General features: G+C 37.3%; 2 protein-coding genes across 7 annotated transcripts in view; one reads left to right on the top strand and one right to left on the bottom strand.

Moving 5' to 3' along the window:
* MED12L (mediator complex subunit 12L) overlaps positions 1–22852 on the bottom strand; it is a 319956-nt gene that overhangs the window by 67705 nt on the left and 229399 nt on the right. For all 6 annotated transcript variants that reach the window (XM_038571215.1, XM_038571217.1, XM_038571216.1 and 3 more), the window contains 4 exons: positions 9869–10016; positions 5227–5345; positions 4430–4573; positions 2793–2956 (listed from right to left, as the gene is read on the bottom strand). In XM_038571215.1, coding sequence (XP_038427143.1) covers positions 2793–2956; positions 4430–4573; positions 5227–5345; positions 9869–10016 — 575 coding nt within the window. The remainder of the gene's footprint in view (positions 1–2792; positions 2957–4429; positions 4574–5226; positions 5346–9868; positions 10017–22852) is intronic.
* P2RY12 (purinergic receptor P2Y12) lies at positions 20714–21755 on the top strand. Its single transcript, NM_001003365.1, is given in 1 exon segment — positions 20714–21755. A coding segment is annotated over 1 exon segment (1020 nt). The 5' UTR covers positions 20714–20735.

The raw sequence follows: 22852 nt of genomic DNA, 5'->3' as shown, positions 1-22852 counted from the left end.
AGGGAGAAGGTATGTATGGAAGAATCCATCAGTTAAGTTGCTGTGACTAGAACACAAGAAAAAAGTTATAGCAGAGAATCTCTCTTCAGTAAACATTCATAAATTCAGGCTCTTTGCAAAGATTCTTAAGTCCACTCCTTTGAGAAAGAAAAAGTCTCTAAATCAGTAAATCTGCGAAATTCATTTTCAGGACCGTGAGCTGGTTCTGACAAAAACTCGAGGAACTCGTGACTTGAGGTTACATTCTCCTGGTTTATCCAAACTAGAAACAAATTTTACCTCACCTTATGGAAAAAATTAAAACCCTTTCCTTTTAGTGACATTCTCTAGAAGGCTTTCAACAAATTAGTACCATTACTATGCCCAAAGGGACCATCCTTCTGGCATGGGGAAAAGGGTACAGAGATGGAATAGTAATGGCATTTATTTGTTGAAAGCCTTTTAGAGAATGTCACTAAAGGAAAGGGTTTTAATTTTTCCACACAAAACTTCATATAACACACCAGGAAACACTAGTGGCCCATCCGCGTATTTGTAAGCCTGACTCCACTATTACTATCTTGTATTCTGTTATAGGGCTCAGTAATACCACCAGAGTAATCGATGACTCAGATTATTAAAGCGTTTAGGGCTTTTGAAATCATCTGATTCACCTTCCTTGTTTAATAAAGAAGGCGCTGAGGCTCAGACAGGCGAAGTAACTTGCCCAAAGGCAAAAAGCAAGTTCATAGCACATCCAAGAGGAGAGCTGAGGTCTCCAGACTTCCAACCCACAGCTCTCTGGACTATTCAGTGGATGCAGAAGCCAGAGAGAGCCCTAGGCTGTCAAGGCCCGGAAGGCCTTGACAACAATCACAAATGCCAGACAGAGGTGGAACCCAGGAAACTGGAAAGAAATGACAATGTCACATCCCAAACCCTGTGAACCGGTAACGGCAGACAGAGCCACCAGACAACTGATAACAGCTGTCAGTTACAACTAAAGTCTCTTGTAATTAAGGAGAGGATTCGATCTGTTAACTATACTAACAAAAAATCCAGACATCTTCCAAAAAGCAAGAAATTTGACTGTGATAAAAGTAAACAAACATTTAATGAGAGTCTGGAAGGCATCCATAGTATAGTAGTCAGTGTTTCCTTGATTTTCTTCACTTGTTAGCAATAAGAAAAACATTGAGATCCAGTATATGCATATCAGGAAAGAGCTTTAGGGAAAACATTTATCCTTAGTATGAATAATAAAACAAAAATATATTATCAAATATGATTTCATGAACATTGAATAGATAACGTGACATTGAAAATGTCCAAGTAAATTTCAAAGTAACAAAAATAAAATTTGCCAAAACCTGTAATAATATTCATTTCGTGACTAACTAATGGGTTTCCATTAGTTTATAGTTTTAGTTTTAAAAGCATACTATAAATCAAGGGGCATGAATGCGCTCTTACTTAGAATGACTTTTAGCAATCTGGGAGATTTACCAGCCATGTGATGTTAAGTACATCACTTCACCAAACACTTCCTTTAAAAGGCCCGAGTCTCAGTTTCTCAATTTGTAAATGGTACTAATCATTCAATTTTATAGGGTAGCTGAGGGCTATTAGGCGGCCATATAATTCTAAAATGTTTATTTTGAAACTTTTAAAAATATCTGAGATGTCTGAGAATTCATTTGATAGTGAGCATGTACTATTAACTGCTGCAGCATTTTCTTTTTCCCCAAAAGGCTTCTGTTAAATGGATGGCAGTCTAGGATAGATTATCAATTGACTGCATGGGCAAGAGTACCAAATAAATAAATAAATAAAAAGTACCGTGGAACTAAAGAACCCCATGCTTCTTTTAAGTCCAGGAAGAAAAAAGGCAGAAAAAGAAAAAGAAAGTGTTTTGTTGTTGTTGTTTTTAATATATATGAAGTCCTAGAGCAAGGAGTCTGCAGTAGACAAAAAGGCGGCGGCTCCCTACAGGTGTTTTGTCTCTACATTTCTCTCATCCCTGTAACCTCAGCTTCTAATGGGGATGATGATGATATGGGGGCTTGGTCCAATTCATGTGACAGTAAAGAAAACTTCACCCTACAGTTCAAAACAAACGAAAAAAACAGACTAAGAAGCAAAAAAAGTCATTTGTTCTGAATTAACATTTGTCAAGTTGTATTTAGTTTCTGAAAGAAATGAAATAGAAGAAGGAAATAGAGAAAATAATGCGTGCAAAGCTCATTTGCTCTTGACAATAAACTGAAATTACATCAACAGAGCAGCCGCCACGTAGTCATCGTTCACAGTAAGCCATGCTTCATTCGGGGAAGCAAACGATGCAGTGCTGCGAGGGACTGGCTTCTCCTCAAGGAAACGAGGGGCAGGAAAAGGAGGCAGGAAAGAATCATACTCGATTACGAGAACATACTTCTCATGCTTACGACTCCTGTGATAAACATTTTCTAACCAAAGTGGTCCTTTTTTTTTTTTTTTTTCAAGATTTTATTTATTTATTCATGAGACGGGGAGTGGGGGAGGGCAGAGATGCAGGCAGAGGGAGAAGCAGGCTCCATGCAGGGACCCCAACGTGGGACTCAATCCTGGGTCTCCAGGATCACACCCTGGGCTAAAGGCGGCCCTAAACCACTGAGCCACCCAGGGATCCCGCCAAAGTGGTCTTTAACTCTATCTTTTAAGTTGAAACAAACACCTGTACTATTTTCCCTCATAAAACCACTAGGATATTTGATCACAAATTATACACAGAAGACAATCATGCGAGAAACAGTAACGATATTCTATATACCGACCCTTCAAACACCTGGGCTGTCTGATCAGGATTCAGGATGAGACAACTGTGGTATCGTCTGAGAACAGCCACGATGCACACACACAGTCCCGTTGTGTAACTTCCCGCCAGGCTGGAGGATTTCAGGAGCAGTTCGGCCTCCACAACACTCAGTTCGTTTAGCAGCTACAATGGGAGAAGAGAATGAATAAAAATGTAGCTGCCAAAATGAATAGGAAAAACATTTAATTTCACAAATCATGGACATATTGAGTCATTCTAATACCGTCTTATCTCACTTATTATCCTGTCCCAGGACCATGTGCACACACAACTACAGAGTGAGAAAATAATCCCCAGAGAATCAAACTGGCTTTTATTGTTAATCCATTTTTTAAAAAAGATTTTATTTATTTATTCATGAGAGACACAGAGAGAGAGAGAGAGAGAGAGAGAGGCAGAGACACAGGCAGAGGGAGAAGCAGGCTCCATTCCATGCAAGGAGCCTGACGTGGGACTCGATCCTGGGTCTCCAGGATCAGGCCCTGGGTGGAAGGCAGGCGCTAAACCACTGAGCCACCTGGGCTGCCCTTATTGTTCTTTTACCAAATGCTACAGTTTTTCTTCTGCCTAGACATTGTGGACATACAATCAGGAAGTATCCAACATTGAAACAGCTACTAAGACTTGATGGCAGCTCAAAGTTCTAGACCAGATCATTTCAGAGAACATCACACCTCTCACTTTTTCTTCTCTTTTCTCTTCTTTTTAAGGAAACAGAAGTTACTTATCATTATTTTCTTGTGGTTAACAAAACAGTTCCAATAAGCAATAGAAAACAAGTTTTGTTTCTATTCACTAAAAACAAGATAATAAATAAACTCAAGGATTTGTTCAAGCAATTTAATGGGACAAATCAAATTATAGAGGTTTTTTGTTTGCTCTTAAACTAAAATACACTCTACAATAAATAGTACATAAACTTTCACCTTTCCTTTTTTTTTTTTTACAGCTTTTATTTATTTATTTATGAGAGACATAGAAAGAGAGTCAGAAACGAAGGCAGAGGGAGAAACAGGCTCCCTGCAGGGAGCCCGATACGCGATTCGATCTCAGAACTCCAGGATCACGATCTGAGCCAAAGGCAGGCATTCAACCACTGAGCCACCTGGGCGCCCATAAACTTTCACCTTTCCCTAAGGAAAACAACAAAAGATGAAAACCTCACATTTTGGGGATCCCTGGGTGGCTCAGGGGTTTAGCGCTTGCCTTTGGCCCAAGGCGCGATCCTGGAGTCCTGGGATGGAGTCCCACGTCAGGCTCCCGGCATGGAGCCTGCTTCTCCCTCTGCCTGTGTCTCTGCCTCTCTCTCTCTCTCTCTCTCTCTGTCTATCATCAATCAATCAATCAATCTTTTTTTTAAGAAAAAAAGAAAGAAAACCTCACATTTTAAAATGTCTGTTATATATATTTTAGTACCAATTGTAATTACTTAATTGAAAATCATGAAAACAGCTGCAATTAAAATACTAGCCAAATACTGTTGATTCAGAATGTCTCAATTTTGCAAAAATGCACTGGGCTGCTCGTTTTAAATTGTCTGATGCCTAATAGGTTTGCTTTTCTAAAAAATGAGAGGATACAGGGTCTCTCTGATACCTGTATTGCGAAGTCAATTAGTCCATTGATGTTCAGCGCTGGCTCCATTAGATCAAAGATAAGCTGAATATGGTGAGCCAAAGGGAGATGATAGGATGTTCCTGAAGCAAAGCTCGTGATTTGTTCCAGCACATTGTTGGAGATCTGGGCAATGAAAAACAAACAAAAGTGAACATAATTATAAGATCAATATTCAAACTTATTTTTTTAAGCAAGAAATTTGAATTTACATATTCTACTTGGAAGAAAGTTAAAACATATTTCCACAAACGAAAAGTAGGTACAAATCCGACAACTTCCTTAATGCAACTATAATTTAAAGAAATAAGCCAAGTTGTCATTAAGATCTTAACCCAACTATCCTAAAGGTAGAACTACAAATGCTAAGTAATTTTCAGATAACATCTCATTATCAATGGACTTGTAAAACAACACAGATCTGGGGTTTTTTTTTTCCTCACTTAGATAGTATTTTATTTTAGTCATCAACAGATTTCTCCCTTATCCATAGCAATGTAAGACCAAAATGTATTAACAGAAGTATTGCATTAGGGAATATTTGATACATTATTGATCTATTATCATAGAGCAAAAATATTTTTAAGTAAAATTAGTTTCTCTGAAGAAGACAACCTGACACTTAAAGTGAACTAACTCAATAGCTTGAGAGGACTCCAAACATGTTTTAAAACCGTTTCTATAAAACAAAATAAGGCCAAACACATATACTTTATGAAAGAAATTTTTATGTAACTATGAATATCCCAAATGCATAACACACAGCTTTAAGCAGCTACCTGAGATGTCACTTGATGCTGATCAAAATATGAAAGGAGCTGAAGTTTTGTGAACACAGTCTCCAGTGTTGGAAATGCTTCCTGTTTGTTCTTCCTGGCTTTTTGTCCTTCGTCTCCAACTAGACATACAGTAGATACATTACTTTCCATTTAATAGAAGCTCTTGACTTTTTCAGTGGATACTTTCTATTTAAGTATAACATATAAGGAGCAGTGCACACAAGCTATGAATTGCTACAAAGCAAATATACTCACATAATGAGACTGGAATGACCAGATTACGCACCAGTTACCTAGATATCCTCCTAAACACCTCTCTGCCCCAGGAGATGGAGATCCTGACCTCTAAAGGCTTTGATTATTAGTATTACGCACTTTGGAACCACATGAGAGATACTTTTTACGTCTGGCAGCTTTCGTTCAACCATAACCTTCTGAGTTTGATCTACATCATTGAGACAATTTTAACTTATTCGAAATATCAGTAATTCCCATTCATGGGTAATATACTACTGTGTCAAAAAAACCACCCTGTATTTATTTATTCTGAGTAGTTTCCAGATTTAGACTATTTACGGGAAGTGTCTCTATACACATTTCTCACTAAGTCTTAAAATATGATGCTAACGATGAAAGGGGCGGTGGGGGGTTGGGGGGGAATCACCCAGGATCACAGAAACTTCCCTGGCATCTTGTTAGGACATTCACCATGATATGTCTCCCAAACAGTTTAATATGTATAAAAGGAAATTTAATTTTAAACTTTTTTTAGGAGTAGCAAGGAATTAAAGCTCTCCGCATAATGGGAAAGTGCCACGTGTGTCAATTTAGCATAAGGAAGTTTAAAGAGAATTAAAAAAAAAATTATAAACACTACCTAACCCCAGGAGGATTCTCGTTTTTCTTAACAGTTCTAAGGCTAAGATCCAAAAAGAATCAGATCCTGACTTAAATATTCTTAAATATATGGATTTAAAAAGACAATCCTAAAAGAAAAAATACCAGAAAGATTGGATTTTATGATATCTAAGATCATTTCTAACACTATGATTCTAAATAGTCAAAGGCTACTGAGTTGGGAGCTTCATCACCCATGTCTTCTTATTTGGGAAAGTTTACTTTCAGAGAACAAAGGTCACTTTACAAATTTTGTTTTCCCTATTAAAGACACAACTATTTCACTGAAGGCAAAGAGATTTTGCTGAAGGCAAATGTAATGATTTTAGAAAATAATACTAGAAGAGATTTTCTTTCTGCACACACACCAGGGTGCTTGATTTCCTAAAGCAGAATAGAGTAAATAGAATTAAAAGGTGAAGCAGAGTAAATAGAATAAAAAGGTGAAGAGTAACAGAAGGTACAAGACTGTGCCACTTTAACACCAAATCTAATGCACAGAGTAAGAACTAAGAAGTTCATTAAACCTACTTTTTTTCCATATCTATTCTCAAATTAAGTGTGGTCCCCTGCCTTCTATATAGCTGCTCACATGTAATAAGCATGCTTAAAATATCCAAATTCTGAATTTTTCATTTACTAATATCATTGATCCAAAGCTCAATCAAAACTCACATCAATGGTCTTGGGTACAATATATTGTAAAAGCGAAGATGACGTACTTAGTCCTTCCTGGGACCAACACACATAAACAAAAATAACACACTTGAGGAAGTACAGCCAGCATCAGAATTCACAAATGCATTTTTTTTTTGGTTTATGCTAAATAGGCTCTATTTTACTTCATGTAGCTACATTCTGAAAACCTCATATACACCCCTCAATACATTCACTTTCAAAAAAACTTAAATCAGTGGTGGTTCTCAATGGACTACTTTATTTCAATGATTATTTAATAAATAATAATGTAGTCATAATTCACAGATTTTCCTCATCTATTTTATGTTAATTTGCTATCATAATACATGTTATTGCTCTTTTTTGTTGCTTAATGTTGGTTTTCCTTTAAAAAATATTTGCCCTTTTTTGTTATGGTAAACTTCATTACTGTTAAAAAAAATGGGGGGCCTAGGTGGCTCAGATGGTTAGGCGTCTTGCCTTCAGCTCAGGTTATGATTCTGGGGTCCCAGGTCAGGCTCCTGGCTCAGCAGGGAGTCTGTTTCTTCCTCTGCCCCTACCCCCGTTCATGCTCGTGCATGTGTGCTCTCTGTCCCAAATGAATAAATAAAATCCTATAAAAATTGACAACCAAAGGTGACTAGCCAATGTGAATGGAAAATGAAGGCTGACCATGTTTACCTTGAAGTGTCACTTAAACTTCCACATAAGGCTTGGCTAATGTGAGAACGCTTCTAGTGAGCTCCTCAAAACCACACCTTTATAGGTAGCCAGAAATGAAATACACGCTAACACAAGTTCTGTGTTTTCCGGCCTTATCAGTTCTCTTTGCTGAAACAGTGGACAAATCACCTTTCATCAAAAGTACAGCTAGCTAGCTAGCTTCTGGCAAGCATACTAGATTTTAAGCACTGACTTAAACTTCGACTATTTATCAGAAGATAACTCACTATATCACAAAATAACATATCTCTGGTTGAGGAATTTTATCTGAAATGAGAGAAAGTCACGGGCGCCTGGGTGGCTCAGTCGATTTAACATCCGACTCTTGGTTTCCGCTCAGGTCATGATCTCAGGGTTGAGGGATCAAGCCTTGCAGTAGGATCCCAGCTCAGGGTGAAATCTGCAGGAGTCTCCCTGCCTCAGTCCCTCTCCCTATCCACACATTCATATACTCTCTCTCTCTCTCTCTCAAAAATAAGTAAATCTTTAAAAAGTAAAATTAAATGAAATGAGGGAAAGATAAATCTCTCCATTGCAAATCTCTCTCCACAGTGGTGGTTCTACTGATGATATCTCAAAAAAGTAGCATGGAACAACAATGATTTTTTCTTTTGGGGTTCATAAGCAAGAACTGCCTATTAAAAAGACTGGTACAAAGATAGGATAGACTGCAGTCTGGCCTGAAACACTCATTGTGAAGGAAGGAAGGAAGCAGTCTCAACAAAATAGGACACCGCATTGTTTCCTTCCCCTTTGGACCCCTCTCAGACTTCCAAACCTTCGAATTCCCAACAATCTAGGAAGACTCTCTAAAATTAGTATTGATGAAACAGGAATTATTGACCCTTCTAAAAAAAAGACAGTGTCCATCCGGTTTCCAAGTACTCAAAAAGAAGCTTCAAATCTCTCCTAAATTCAGTGTTCTACATGCAATCCATTTTATCTTTTCACTAACACAGAGAAACAGCAAAACATAAGATCAACAGTTTTCCTTAGAGCAGGTTCTTTGTTTCTGGGTTTGTGTTTGTTTTGTTTTGTTTTTAAACCAAGCTCAATAATGACAGGCCAACAACAACAGGGTTTCAGTTCCCATCCACAATTCTCAGTTGCTCCCTCATGGGACCCAGGGTGGTACAAGGTCCGTCAGTGGCAATGGTAGGGAGGGCAGTCAGGGAAATGTTGTAAATCACCAGAAAAAACTCTTCCATTATGTCCTAAAGACTATCGCCTCAGACATCAGACACCTGCTACACCACATTCACACTGAGAAGTGTGTTGCCTTTGTACCCTGCTGCTGCATGGGCAACCCTACTGATGGAAAAGACACAAAGCTATTTGTATTGGTTCTAGCTCTACTTTTCTCTAGGAATGATCTAGTGTGGGCAAGCTCTAGTAAACACGTGGCTAAAGTCTAAAGACTGGAGGGCCTGTGAAGAGATTCATGAAAACGTATGTATTTTGTACTGGCCAACAAAGTAGGGCTCCTACAGTGGTTTATGCCAGGTGTAGGAAGAACACTGTTTGCATAGGGAAAATTCAAGCTTTTTTTTCCCCCTTTGATTATTTACATAATAAAGAAATAAACACCAGTAATGGTAGTGAAGTATATATAATGATATCGTATTTTATATCTTATGACTGCCTGATAAAATAAACAATCCTTCAAAAGAGTAATTAGGCAAATGTGAAATAGATAATTACAGAATTCCAATTATGCAATGTGATGACATAATATAAAGGCATAGCTTTACTGTAAAATATATATGTCAAGAGCATGGGGAAAGACTATTCCAAGTAAAGACAGCATTATAGAGCAAAGACCCGATTTCCTTTTTTTTAGTCGAAATCATTTGGTGTTATGGGCAGTCCTCACTACGTACTGCAATTATTCTTCCGAATAATAAAGAAAAGATCAGCAACTACACTGTCATGATTTTCAATTATTGTGCAAATATGAGTACTCAGAGCAAACTACAAGCTTAAAAAAGGATGGTAAAGGATAGTAAAGAATGGGAGAAATGGAGATTTTCCGGGCTTAGGATTTTCCAACACCTTCTTCAGTATTTCATTTATGCCCACTGTAGAAAATTTTTGGGGAAAAGAAAAGAATAGAAAATTAAAATTACCTTATGTTATCTACAGAACATGGTATTTTAATATAAGGATTGCTATAAATGGAACCAAGGCCTTAAAATTTCAATGTGCTTATTCATATTTCAGTAAGACAGTCATTCAGGAGAGGAAACACTCTGGTGACGGTGCCATGTATGACTCTGATAAAGACCGTGCTAGGAGGAAGGGCGAAAGACAGCACAATAGGACCAAAGGCATTAAGGCTCTTTACCCCCTGTCTCTGTGGTGCTCTTCTTATTTAGGATTTTCAAAATATCTTTGGTAATCTTCTTCAACTGATGCCTCGCTTCGTCACGCTCTTTGCCCACTCCATAAAGAAGGATTGTGCGCTGGTTACATTCATGACTTGAAGATTCATCCTGAAAAACAGAAAATGCATTTTGAAACCCTTGTTTGCAGGGGTGGGGTTGCATTTCATGTCCATGAAATGCACTAACCACAGCATCTCCATGCTGGCTTGCGGTGGTGGCATCCTGCCCGCCTTTCAATTCACCTCAACCTCCACTGGCAACACCCTTGTTTTTCCAGTTTGGGACTTGCTAAAGTGTAAATAAAAAAAAAAATTTAAAAAAAAAAGTGTCAACTGACCTGAAGTCCTAATAGAGAAGCATTTGGTGTGGGCGTACCCTACGGAGTAAGTTTTGACTCTTGAAAATTTTTCATTGTTTAAAATTTGACATGGTAATATTTTCACATCATATTACATATTATCTGGTCCTACTTTCTCAAGGAAACTGTTATTTCTTAGCAAACTTTTCTATGTAAAGCATCATTAAAATATATATTTTTTAAATGACCTAGCTAGGATCCTCAAGTGCTTTGAGAGAAAAAAAAAATGTTCCACTGGCTTCCAACATGACTGTGTGATGTGTATGTATATTTAATTCCAAATGACAAAACGATAAAGAGGGCAGGTATCATTAGGTGTGAGGCAAATAGTTGAAATGCAACAGGTTCTACACTACCCTCCTCTACTGGACCGTCTCCCCACCCTCATTCCACAGACACAGTAAATTTAAGCACCGTATATCCCACAAGAGAAAAGAAATTACTTGCTGACAGCATACCAATAACACATACCCAGTGCTAACCACATCCTATACTCTGACATTTTATTAGCAAAAGTCCAAGCTCTATGCCGTAGTACGTCCCGTTTTCTTTCTTTTTTGTGCATGTTTGCCCATGTTAGGCACTTGGCCTTCCTAACAGAATCTAATTCTAAGGAGCCTGCATGAGCAAAGACTCTATCTCCCAGGGAAGACCAACTGCACAGTGTAAATAATGGCCACAAAAAAAATGAGCAAAAAAGCCTTGACTTGGAGAATACCAATGCTTATGTGAACTTATTTAAAAACAAAAACAAAAACAAACAAAAAAACGAGTGCACAAAGTCTACGCTCTGCACAAAGTTGCACTTTGCTTTTGTACTTTTGAAATAAGTGCCTGTTTTCTCTCTCAGCTTCTGTCACTCTCCATCATTCGATCTTTCTCACACACGTGCACTCAAGTCACCACTTCTTGTTGCACTGATTCCTTTTTTCATTATACTCCTCACAGACATATGCATTTTATACGCTGACGATCCATCTTCCTATGCTGACCAGGAGTAATTAGCAATGTTTCACGTGTTCCAATATGTTTCTTTAAAAAAAAAAAAAAAAAGAGCCAGGTGTTGGTCAATACTAGAATTTGTTAATTCCTATTCTGAATATCCAAATGTCCTCCAAAGTTTCAAGACAGACCTAATCACAGGATAAAGTCAACAGAGGTAGTGACCTACAGTTTGTTGCACACCTGAATGATCTAATACACTCCTTATTCATCTTCAATTTTTGTTGCCATTACAGGGCATTACTGATGTATCTATTTTTTGTCTAGTGGGATGTAGATGAGCCCTGGAAAGGAAACAGGAGGGCACTGAGAAAACCGTACAAAATTCAGGCAGGGGGCACCTGGGTGGCTCAACTGTTTAAGTGTTTGCCTTTGGCTCATGATCCTGGGGTCCTGGGATCTGGCCCCACATTGGGCTTCCTGCTCAGCGGGGAGTCTGTGTCTCCCTCTCCCTCTGCCCTTCCCACTGCCTGTGTGTGCTCGCTTGCTCTGTCTCTCTCTCTCACTCAAATGAATAAAATCTTTAAAGAAAAAGGAAAAAAAAAAAAAAAAACCTTAGGCAGTGTCAGTCATGTGCTCTACTAAGTGTTTTCCATGAAGGTACTTGTCAAATAGTTCTGATGTAAACTTCTGTGTGAGGAGTGATGGGAAGATGGTAGTAGAGTTACTGAACAACTGCTTTTAGAGTATCTTCCTATGGGAAGACAAGAAGGGAGGAAGGGACCTTGAGAAAATATAAGGATGAATGTTCCCTGTCCTCAAGGAGCATAGTCAGTGTCCCAAAAGTAGCATTTGTAGAGCTTGTCACAAACACATAGAGACCGTGGCTGCACCTGCATCAGTAACAAACCAGCCTCAGGGTAAGGGAGAGCTGTGACTTAATTCGGATTGTGCCATTTGCTGACTCCATGGTCCTTTGAGTCTTTCTGTCCCAGTGAGCCTTTCTGGGCCTCAGATTCTTCCCCTGAAAAATGGGCTAATACCACTTTCGAGATTTTTTTTTAAGAATAACTGAGATAAAGTATATAAAACAGTTGGCCTATCAGACAGAGAACCCACTGCTGTCCATCAGATTTCTACAATTTCACTTCTCACTTGCAGGCACCCCAGGTCCACGCTGTACTGCATTACTCAACATTTCCTCAAGACACCGGGGTACTTCCTTCCTTTGCTGCTGCTCCTCCCGCCACCTAAAATACTCCGACCTCCTGCCTCTCACGCGTGTAAGTGCTGTGCACAATTACGGCGTCAGGTCCCTCACTGTCACCTCAGTTGAGTGTAAGCCCTTAGCACAGGAGGAGTATGGAGGGGAAGAGAACCTTTGAAGCACTTGCCACACTGTAATTCACTCATTTTCTTTTTTTTTTTTTTTGTTTTAATTCACTCATTTCTGAGTGATTTGTTTAACGTCTGCCCTTCCTGCCACACTGTAATTCACTCATTTTCTTTTTTTTTTTAATTCATTCATTTCTGAGTGATTTGTTTAACGTCCTGCCCTTAAGTGCCCTTAAGCACACTGTTAGTTTGTGCTTACAGTCTCCTTAGTTGGCACTAATTAAGCACTTATTATATGCTGCTAGGGACTGGAGCACTATGTCCTTGGGAGGGGTACAAAACCCCCATGTTCTCTCTAGAGGGAGGGGAGAATCAAGAGAGCGGAGATATGAAGGAGATCAATAAGCCATCAAATGATGCACACGTCCTCTCCATAAGTAATAAGATGAATAGACAGTAAAGGTCATGGAAGTCGGAAAAGAGACATTTAACACTGGGGGCCGCTGACAGTGTCAAATGTAGTAAGAGGTCACAATGGATGTTGCCTCTCTGACTTGTTTATTAAAAACCAGACAAATCAACAAATTACTTATGACCCTCAAAAGAGAAGTTTCTCTAGAGCGGTAGTGGCAGAAAGCTGGAAATGGGGTTGTAGTAAGAGTAGCTGGTGAAATGGTAAAGGTGAGGGAAGTAAACCCATGTTCACTAGTAGATGGCCATGAAGACTCACCTGAGAGGTGGGGGAGGAAAAACGTTATTAGGATAACCAATAGCAAACTCTGGTGCCAAAGATAGGTTTCAAATAAATGAGTCTCTATGAAAGAAAACCAGATCAGAGGGTAGACAACTGATAATGGAGATAGAAATAATGGCTGCTTGTTTAGAACTTGGAAAGAAAGACAAGGACAACTTTCTACTAAAACACAGAGAAAACAAAGAAAACTGCTAAAAAAAATACTACTACAGGGAAATTTAGAGATGAATAAGGAACTTGAAGAGAAGCTTCTGTTCATCGGCGGCTCTGATTTGCTCAGAGAGTTGGGCCAGAAGCAAAGTCAAGAGTTGAGAGCGAGGGCATGAAAGCAAGAGCAACTGGCATTTACCTGCAAAAGAACCCACCATCAGTCTCTACAGGGGGCCTGTAAAGACCATATTTGTGTCAGATAATTAATATTTTTAGGTAAATCGTGCTAGCCCTTTACTGGTCTTTAAAGAGGAAAGACAGATATTTTTAGCGACTGTTTTTTCATTAGCCTACAAGATTCATTTATATCAATTTTTTTTGTACTTGCTGAAAATATATGAGAATGTCAACCTTAGAAAATGGGCCACATATTTCCAAAGGTATGCTCTTTCAATGAGGTATTGTTTAATAATCCTCAAGTTGCATAGGTATACGTAATGTCAATGACTAGAGATTTGTACCAAAGAATTACTCTATGATTTACACCCTGAAGGACACACTTGTTGGCAGGAAAAGAGAATCAACTGGAGAGTCCATGGAAGCCTAGCCACTCCTCTCAGGCTAGCCCACTCTTATGCTTGGGTTGGACAGGTGATCTCCCCTATACACTAATTTCTGGAAAAAAAAAAAAAATCTCATCCTTGGGATCAATTTCCCTTTTTCTCCAGATAACATCTGACACTCAGAAAGACTAATAAAGTGATCAAGAAACTAGGATCTCCAAAAGGCCCTAGAAGGCCGGTAGTACTACAGAAATTAAAATAGGCCTCTTAAGCCCAAAAGCTTAGAAGAAAGAATTAGAGTTAATGGAAAGAAATGAAGTCTCCTGTAGGTCATCACTGAAATAGAAGTGATTAGAAATGTTGCCCACAACAGGTGTATGTTCACAAGATGTGATAACGGAAGTGAGATGATCAGAGCCGCATATTCTTTTAATCTCATTCATATATCCTGGTATTTCTACAGTGCCCCGATAATCGTAGAATTTTAAAATCAATGAATTAATGTTCTTTTTAAAAGGAGATATAAACGAATCCCACTCTAGATCTGCTTCTTTTTCTTCCAAACACTAATGAAAAGTAGATGAAGTCAATGCAATGGTCCCTCATAACAAAATATAGCATTTCCTACTTCCCTACCACTCTGTAATTGCATATGTTTAAATACTCAAATACAAACCCAGAATACATCAAGAAGTAAACTGCACAGAGCATCCTACCCCATCTCCCAGAAAAGCAGTAAAAACCACTTTTTAAGGGGCACCTGGGTGGCTCCGTTAAGCATCAAACTCCTGGTTTTAGGCTCAGCTCACGATCTTAAAGTTTTGTGATGGAGCCTCAAGTCTGGCTCCACAATCAGTGCACAGTATGCTTAAGCCTCTCTTCTCTCTCTCTTTTCTCTCTCTCTCTCTCTCTCTCGCCTCTCTGAAATAAATGAGTCTTTTAAAAAATATATTTTAAAAAGTTATTTACATAAAAACTGTATTTTAGTTAATCTATTAAAATGAAAAAATCTCCTAAAAGAAGCCTTCAAATTATTTCTTTTAGCTGAGCCTTTCAATATGTCACTTGATTCTGTTCAGAGTAACTTCAAATTACTTATTTAACTTCAAATAAATGTTCCATGAGTGATAAGCCTTAGGCAGGCATGTAAGAAGGGAATGTACATGCATGGGGAGGCTGTGTCAAATGAACAAGAAATTAGCAGCTTCTGCTCATTCATTCTCATAATTACTCTACCTGAAATGGAGTAACTTCCTTTAAATCCAGAAAGTAGAAAAAACTAATAAAATAAAATGAATTAATTAAATAAATCCAGAAAGTAGGAGGATCCTTTCATTAGACTTATATAGAAAATTTTTGTTCTACAATAGCTTATTAGCCCTCAGTATGGCTGAAATGACAGCTTTATTCAACAGGCTCAATGCATCCTAGGAGCACAATGCAATGAATGTCAAGGGGCATATTAATTTGTTAGTAGGAGTTCTTCACTTTCAAAAGCAAAACAATCAAGCCAGGGATGACAAATAATTGGATCAACACAGCATTCTCTTTTGTTCAATAACCCATACCCAGGACTCCTTACTTGCGGAGTCTAATACGTAACCTAAATTTCTACACTCTAACAGGTGAAACCACTAGATTATGTAAGAACTGACTTAAAATGCATGTGCTCAACATAGTTCACTAATATCAAAATGATCAACCTAATGAAACCATAAAACGTTAGAGCTAAAATAGCCTGCGATCTAATCAAATGTCTCAATTTCATCTCCACCCTCCGGCCCTAACCTGGTTCCCTAAGGACCACTGGGTACCACCACCTCAGGACATGGATCTCTTGAGTTCACAGTAATCCCATAGGAAGCAAATATTTTCACACAAGCAGATTACCTTCAATAGATGTGGCAAAATAAATAAACCAGTGAAGCTACTTACATTTAAAAATTCTGGGGTATAAATTCATTTTCCTAAGTCATCTCGATCATAGAAATTAACCAAATCAAAATTAGTCCTGTTTCCAGTGATAATACATACAATCGCAAACTGCATGGGCTATTGTTATTAATGAGACTGAAGTGCACAACGTGATCTTCTGTTTGTGAAATAATATACTTGACCCTTGAAAAACACAGGTTTGAATTTTGTGGGTCCACTTAAATGTTGATTTTATCAGTAAATACAGTACAGCACTACAAATGTGTTTTCTCTTAAGATATTCTTAGTAATATTTTTTCTCTAGCTTATTTCATTGTAATACAGCATCTAAAACAGGCAACATACAAAATATGTGTTAATCAACCTATTTTATCAATAAGGCTTCCATCAACAGTGGGCTATTCGGTTTTTAGAAAAGTCAAAAGTTACTTTTATATATATATACATTTATTTATATATATATCAACTATACATCAATTCAAAACTTAAAAAAATTAAGTTACATGCAAATGTCAACTTCTTTTTTTTTTTTTAATTTCAACTTCTATAGACCCTAACTCTCATGTTGTTCAAGGGTCAACAGTGTACTTTTATAACCTGAGAGGCTTCTCACTTAAAGATTTTAGTCACTTTCAGCATCAAGTTCTCTACAGATAGGTACAGTTGTGAGTGAATATGAAAGAAAAGTTCATTTAGACCAAGAGCTGGAACTTTTCATTTCAAATCCCTATTTACACCCTTCTAGGAATTTGGAAACATAAATTCTTCATAAAGTATGATTTCTGGATCCTAAATTAGTGTTCCTTTAGTAAGGCATATTAATTTGTTAAAATCAGTCCTGATTTTTTTTTTCACAAGCCTTGTTTCATCTGAACATCTTAAAAATACTATGAAAACATCCTTTAGACTAAAGCTGGCAATTTGCTATATAGGGAAATATGATTTCTATTTTCTGAAAAAACAGTACCACCACTCTATTCATGACATTTACCTTTCGCCCCTGGGCCTCAAGGAGCGAGGGGAGCCTGGTGCAGACAGTGAGATGAGGATTCCTAGATACACAGGGGTTACAAATGCAGGCTCTGGGATCAGATATCATGGGTTGGAATGCGGTCTCTAGCTTCCCTGCTCTGCTGTTCCGTTTCCATCATACGGAGAATGGAAAGAATATGATATAACACTTCTCACAGAGTGACTGACATCAAAAAATAAGATAATACACAACAATGTAAGAAGTCAAATGTTGTCTACTATTATTCTGCAGTGAACGTAGGTGTGAAAGTGTTTTTCGGAATTATAATTTTGTGCCCCTAAACCAACAAACAAGTATTAAAATTCGTTAACTGCAATGAATCTCAAAACAAATAAAATTATAAGGATATCCACTTTCCCAGGGCACCTGGGTGGCTAAGTCAGTTGAGCAACTGACTCGGTTTTGGCTCAGGTCATGAGATCAACCCAAATGCCTGGCTTTACGCTCCACGTGGAGTCTGTTTGAGAGTTTCTCTCCCACTGGCCCTCCCCTGCTTGCTCACCCATCTCTCTCTTTCTCTCTCTCTGTCTCTCAATAAAATCTTAAAAACTTTAATATCAAACCTCTAGATGACTATGACTCTCTCTCAATAAAATCTTAAAAACTTTAATATCAAGCCTCTAGATGACTATGAGATCAGAATCATTATGTGACGGAAATGTCTGGCTGACAATTACTCAGATTTATAACTTAATTACAAACTCTTAATGCCAACAAAATTCTCAGGTCAGTTTAAATCCACAAAATCAAACATTACTTGTGCATGAGCTTCACTTGAAGTTGGAAGGTTCTAATGGGTGCACCCTGAGCTTCTGACTCAGTGGAGCTAGGTTGGGGCCCAAGAATGTGCATTTGTCACAGCTTCCCTAGGCAATGCTGAGCCGCTGCTCTGCACTTTGAAAACTGCTACCGAAAATGATTTAACATACGCAGCGATGGACACACTCAAAACTCAAAAGAAAGAAGTAACCAAAAATGTACGTTCACAGCAAAGGCACCTACTCAAGTGGATCTACTGGAAACAAAAGGACACTACAGTTTGAAATACTGTATGTGTGCACCCCCCCCCAAAAAAAATATATATATATAGAGAGAGAGAGAGAGGAAATAGTGAAACAGGGATCCCTTAATTTAATGATATACTCCCCCCAAACCAAAAAGCAAGGTTACAAAAAATATTGTTTAAATTTAAATTCTATTTAAGAAAAGCATGAAAGACACTTTATATAATAAGCCTGGCAAGGCATACAACTGTTTTTCTTTTTTAATGTAATTTTGGAATCTTAAAATTTATAATGAGAGGAAACTGTTTCACGTACAAAGACTTGATCAAACACAGATTTAAAATAATGACATTATTAACCAGGAAAAAAAACAAAGAGCAAGAGATTTAGCATCCGTAACAAGCACACATTTCAAGTTAATGTAATTATTTGTTAAAAGGCAATATATCACCCAGCTTGAGCACAGTATGTTTTCAGGTAAATAATCTAATGTAATTATTTGTTAAAAGGCAATATATCACCCAGCTTGAGCACAGTATGTTTTCAGGTAAATAATCATCTAAGAAAGCAAGCTTGCAACCTTCTCCAGGAAGCAGACTTCGAAAAGCTTCATCTCAACATGGATTTATCATGTGCATGGAAAATAACCAAAAGAACTTATAAAGCATCAAATTCTATGGCAGGCTTCAGCAAAAAGCAGCAAGATTTTAAATTGCTTCTTAAAAGACGAATTCTTACCCACCCTGCCCCACATTTCCCAGGGAAATAAAAGCAGAAGTCCTAAAAAGGGCCAGACAGAAATACAGTGTCTGCACAGCTTTGAGTCTAGGGCTTTGGAAGGTAATTTCTGACTGTGAAGTCTTCTCTTCCTCTCTCTATTTCTCTCTAGAACACTCAAGATTTACTGATGAAAGCTCAGCAGATACTCCATCATAAAGAGTTATAACAACTAAACTAAGACATTGAAAGGAAAATACCAGATGACACTCTGCAGGATCATTAAATGCCACTTAATGGATACATTTAAATCCTCCTGAATCAACACAGTAACCAGGTAAACTTTATATCTAAAAGCATTTGACAAATATATGTGTTTACATGTGATGATGGGTGTATACAGGTTTGTCAACTTTTCTTAGAATGGGAAACCTTTAATAATTGATTTTAATGCATGTACTTCTTTGGAATAAAACTTAAAATATAACCTGTATTGATGATGTTAGAGACAACCATTAACTGCTTCATTAAATACACATGCACAAGGCATGGAAAATATAAGTGACCTTAGTTATTTTACTTCCAATGGAAAGTGAGACTTAAATATAGACAGATAGAAGTGATACTCCTGATATAAAGAATACTCATTAAATAAGATACAGTATGTGCAAAATTAGCATTCTCAATGCATAATTTGCAAAACTATCAGAGAATGCACAAATAAGAATAAATAGCGGTACTAAAGAAGCTTAAAGTCTACCATCTTAATTTCAATTTAATACTGGGTTTTGATCGGTACTTTTTTTTTTAAGTTAAACTGGGAAGGAGATGTTGGAAATTGAAGTCGTAATTGTGACAACATGAATCTGTTATTTTCAGTGATTAGTGAAAAATGACGTGGGAATTTAATGTTATCTTTATTTGTCATGCGTCTTTCACATGGAATGATCTTCTTTTAAATTTGGATATATAAGCTTTTAACATTACCATGTCTTATTTTTAGGAATAATATTCATACAGGATCAATTCCATTTGCCTTTGATGAAATAAAAACATTACAAATTACATTTGAAATTTCAAAACTTAGATGCCAGATAATGTATTCAAGTCAAGTGTTAGTTTTCTTTTTAAAGCCACCGGTTGTGGTATAATCACCTAAGGAACCAGACAAGGACATGGCTTTGGTATTTTATTTTAGCAATATATAGTATCACTATATACTCTATATACCTGGAAAGTATGCCCTGGCTATTTTGAGGAACACCATGTGATGCCCACTTCAATTTGTTCACAGGTTTTTTTTTTTTTTTAATTGAATGGTATTCAAGAAAATGTATGTAAAAACTTCCAATATATTGTGCAAAGTCAAAATGAGATATGTGTGGGTTAGAATATTTGAAGCTAAAGATGGAGTCTGAGGCTGATTTCTGAATGGATGAGCAATATAGAGGCAGAAATATCTTCCAATTATAAACTAAAGTTTTATTTCTGTTTAGCATTTATTTAGTATATTCCCCACAAGATCTTACACAAATTTCTAACAGTCAACTATCAGTCACTTCTCCTCAATACACTTTGATGGCATCAGAGTAAATGAAGCCCAGGAATAGTGACAGTGCAGGAAAAGTGACTGTGAAAAGAAACAAAAGAGCTAAATGGCATGGAAATGAAGCTGGAAAGGAATAAAGCACAATCCACATGTTTCTCTTCCCATTTCTATAGGCTGTGCGCATTTGCCTAAGTTCAAAAACATCCTTTAAAGGGGCAAACATTTAGCAAGTGAGAAATGCAAAGCATCTATAACTTCATATAATGGACTTCTGACCATTTTATTTGCTGGAGATAGATTATTTGCCACAATTAAGTATTCTGAGATTCAACTTTCTGTGTTCTTACTGTCACAACGGGGATTGGAAACCTCAGTTTTTAGAAGGTGGTCCAGAAAAGTTACATGAAGAGCAATATTGACAGTCGGGGGATTGCAAATAACCATCCCTTATCCTCCTCCCCTAGGTAGCAAAGAAGAAATACAAGCCATGGACAACCTTACCTCTGTGGCTGGGAATGGCAGTCTGTGTACCAGAGATTACAAAATCACCCAGGTCCTCTTCCCACTCCTCTACACTGTCCTGTTTTTTGTTGGACTCATCACAAACAGCCTGGCAATGAGGATCTTCTTTCAAATCCGCAGTAAATCCAACTTTATTATTTTTCTTAAGAACACAGTCATTTCTGATCTTCTCATGATTCTGACTTTTCCGTTCAAAATCCTCAGTGATGCCAAGCTGGGAACAGGACCACTGAGAACCTTTGTGTGTCAAGTGACCTCCGTCGTATTCTATTTCACAATGTACATCAGCATTTCATTCCTAGGACTGATAACTATTGATCGCTACCAGAAAACCACCAGGCCATTTAAGACGTCCAGCCCCAACAACCTCCTGGGGGCTAAAATTCTCTCCGTTGTAATCTGGGCATTCATGTTCTTACTCTCTTTGCCCAACATGATTCTGACCAACAGGAGGCCGAGAGACAAGAATGTGAAGAAATGCTCTTTCCTCAAATCAGAGTTTGGTCTGGTCTGGCATGAAATAGTCAATTACATCTGTCAAGTCATTTTCTGGATTAATTTTTTGATTGTCATTGTATGTTACACACTCATTACAAAAGAACTCTACAGGTCGTATGTGAGAACAAGAGGCGTAGGCAAAGTCCCCAAGAAAAAGGTAAACATCAAAGTTTTCATTATCATTGCTGTATTTTTTATTTGTTTTGTTCCTTTCCATTTTGCACGCATTCCCTACACCCTGAGCCAAACCCGGGATGTCTTTGACTGCTCAGCTGAGAACACTCTATTTTATGTTAAAGAGAGCACACTTTGGTTAACCTCTTTAAATGCATGTCTGGATCCATTCATCTACTTTTTCCTTTGCAAGTCCTTCAAAAATTCCTTAATGAATATGCTAAAGTGCCAGAATCCTGCAACATCTCTATCCCACGAAAACAGGAAAAAAGAACAGGATGGTGGTGACCCAAGTGAAGAGACTCCAATGTAAACCAACTAAGGTAATATTTCAATTGATTAGTGTTTGGAACATTCAAAAGGAAAGCACTGTGTACAAATACTAACAATGACTCTCTAAACACGGAGCAGAAAACAACAGAAATAATTTTCATTTACTTTTCCAGTATTAAAAGCTACCTAGAAGAAGAAACCTAACATGTAGATATGTAGGAAAAACAAACTATCTAATCATGATGGTTACAAGCCAAACTACACACAATCGAGGGTTTGTAAAATGCTGGCTAAATAGGTGACCATACAATATCTATTATAATTTTTTTTAAATATGATATTGAACACAATGCTATCAAGTTATAATCAACTAAAGAAGACTGATAAATCATATAAAAATCTTCTGACTGAAAATTAAACTTACATACACCCTACTCACTCCCTAACCAAATGCTGGTTTTATTGGGATACTCATTATAAAAATGTAAATGGAACACACAAAGAATATTAACTATGAACTTCTCATTATCAGCAAAAGTCTAAGAAATTTAAATCGAAGTGATAATTGGACTGAAATTTTTAATTTTTCATTTAAAAGAGGTTTAAGAATACATTTCCAATATAAAGAACAAAAACAACAAAGTTATTAAAAGTTATTTTTATGACATTCTAATACCAAAAAAACCTCTGAATATCTCCTTAATGCTAGGGAAGACAGTTTTATTAATGGTACAATACCATGACTGCTACTTACCCTTATTAACTAGCTTCTAAAAAACACGTGCTACTTGGTTTTAATGAATATTTGCTTCAGTAAGAAAAACAAATGTGATTATGTGGTTGCAAAGCTTAACTATTAACAGAAAAGTGGTTAAAATGTTTGTAATTATTGGTTTGTAATTTGTGTGTAATACCAAAAAAAAATGTATATTAAACTCTAAAACACACTTTGCTGGAATTTCTTTATTCAAAGACATCAGATACCACAACTCACCTCTTACATACTCCTACATCAAACATCAAACCCAATTAATAAAGGATAACTGCCAAAATGGTTTTACGACACCTTATTGGACAAAGTCTCTGTTGAAGATGGTGTTAACACATCATGATTAGTTCATTAGTAAATGATGTCTG

The sequence above is a fragment of the Canis lupus genome, chromosome 23, assembly GCF_011100685.1.
Source record: "Canis lupus familiaris isolate Mischka breed German Shepherd chromosome 23, alternate assembly UU_Cfam_GSD_1.0, whole genome shotgun sequence".
Lineage (NCBI taxonomy): Eukaryota > Metazoa > Chordata > Mammalia > Carnivora > Canidae > Canis > Canis lupus.
The sequence above is the reverse complement of the archived record's forward strand: the minus strand, read 5'-3'. Positions and strand labels throughout refer to the sequence as shown.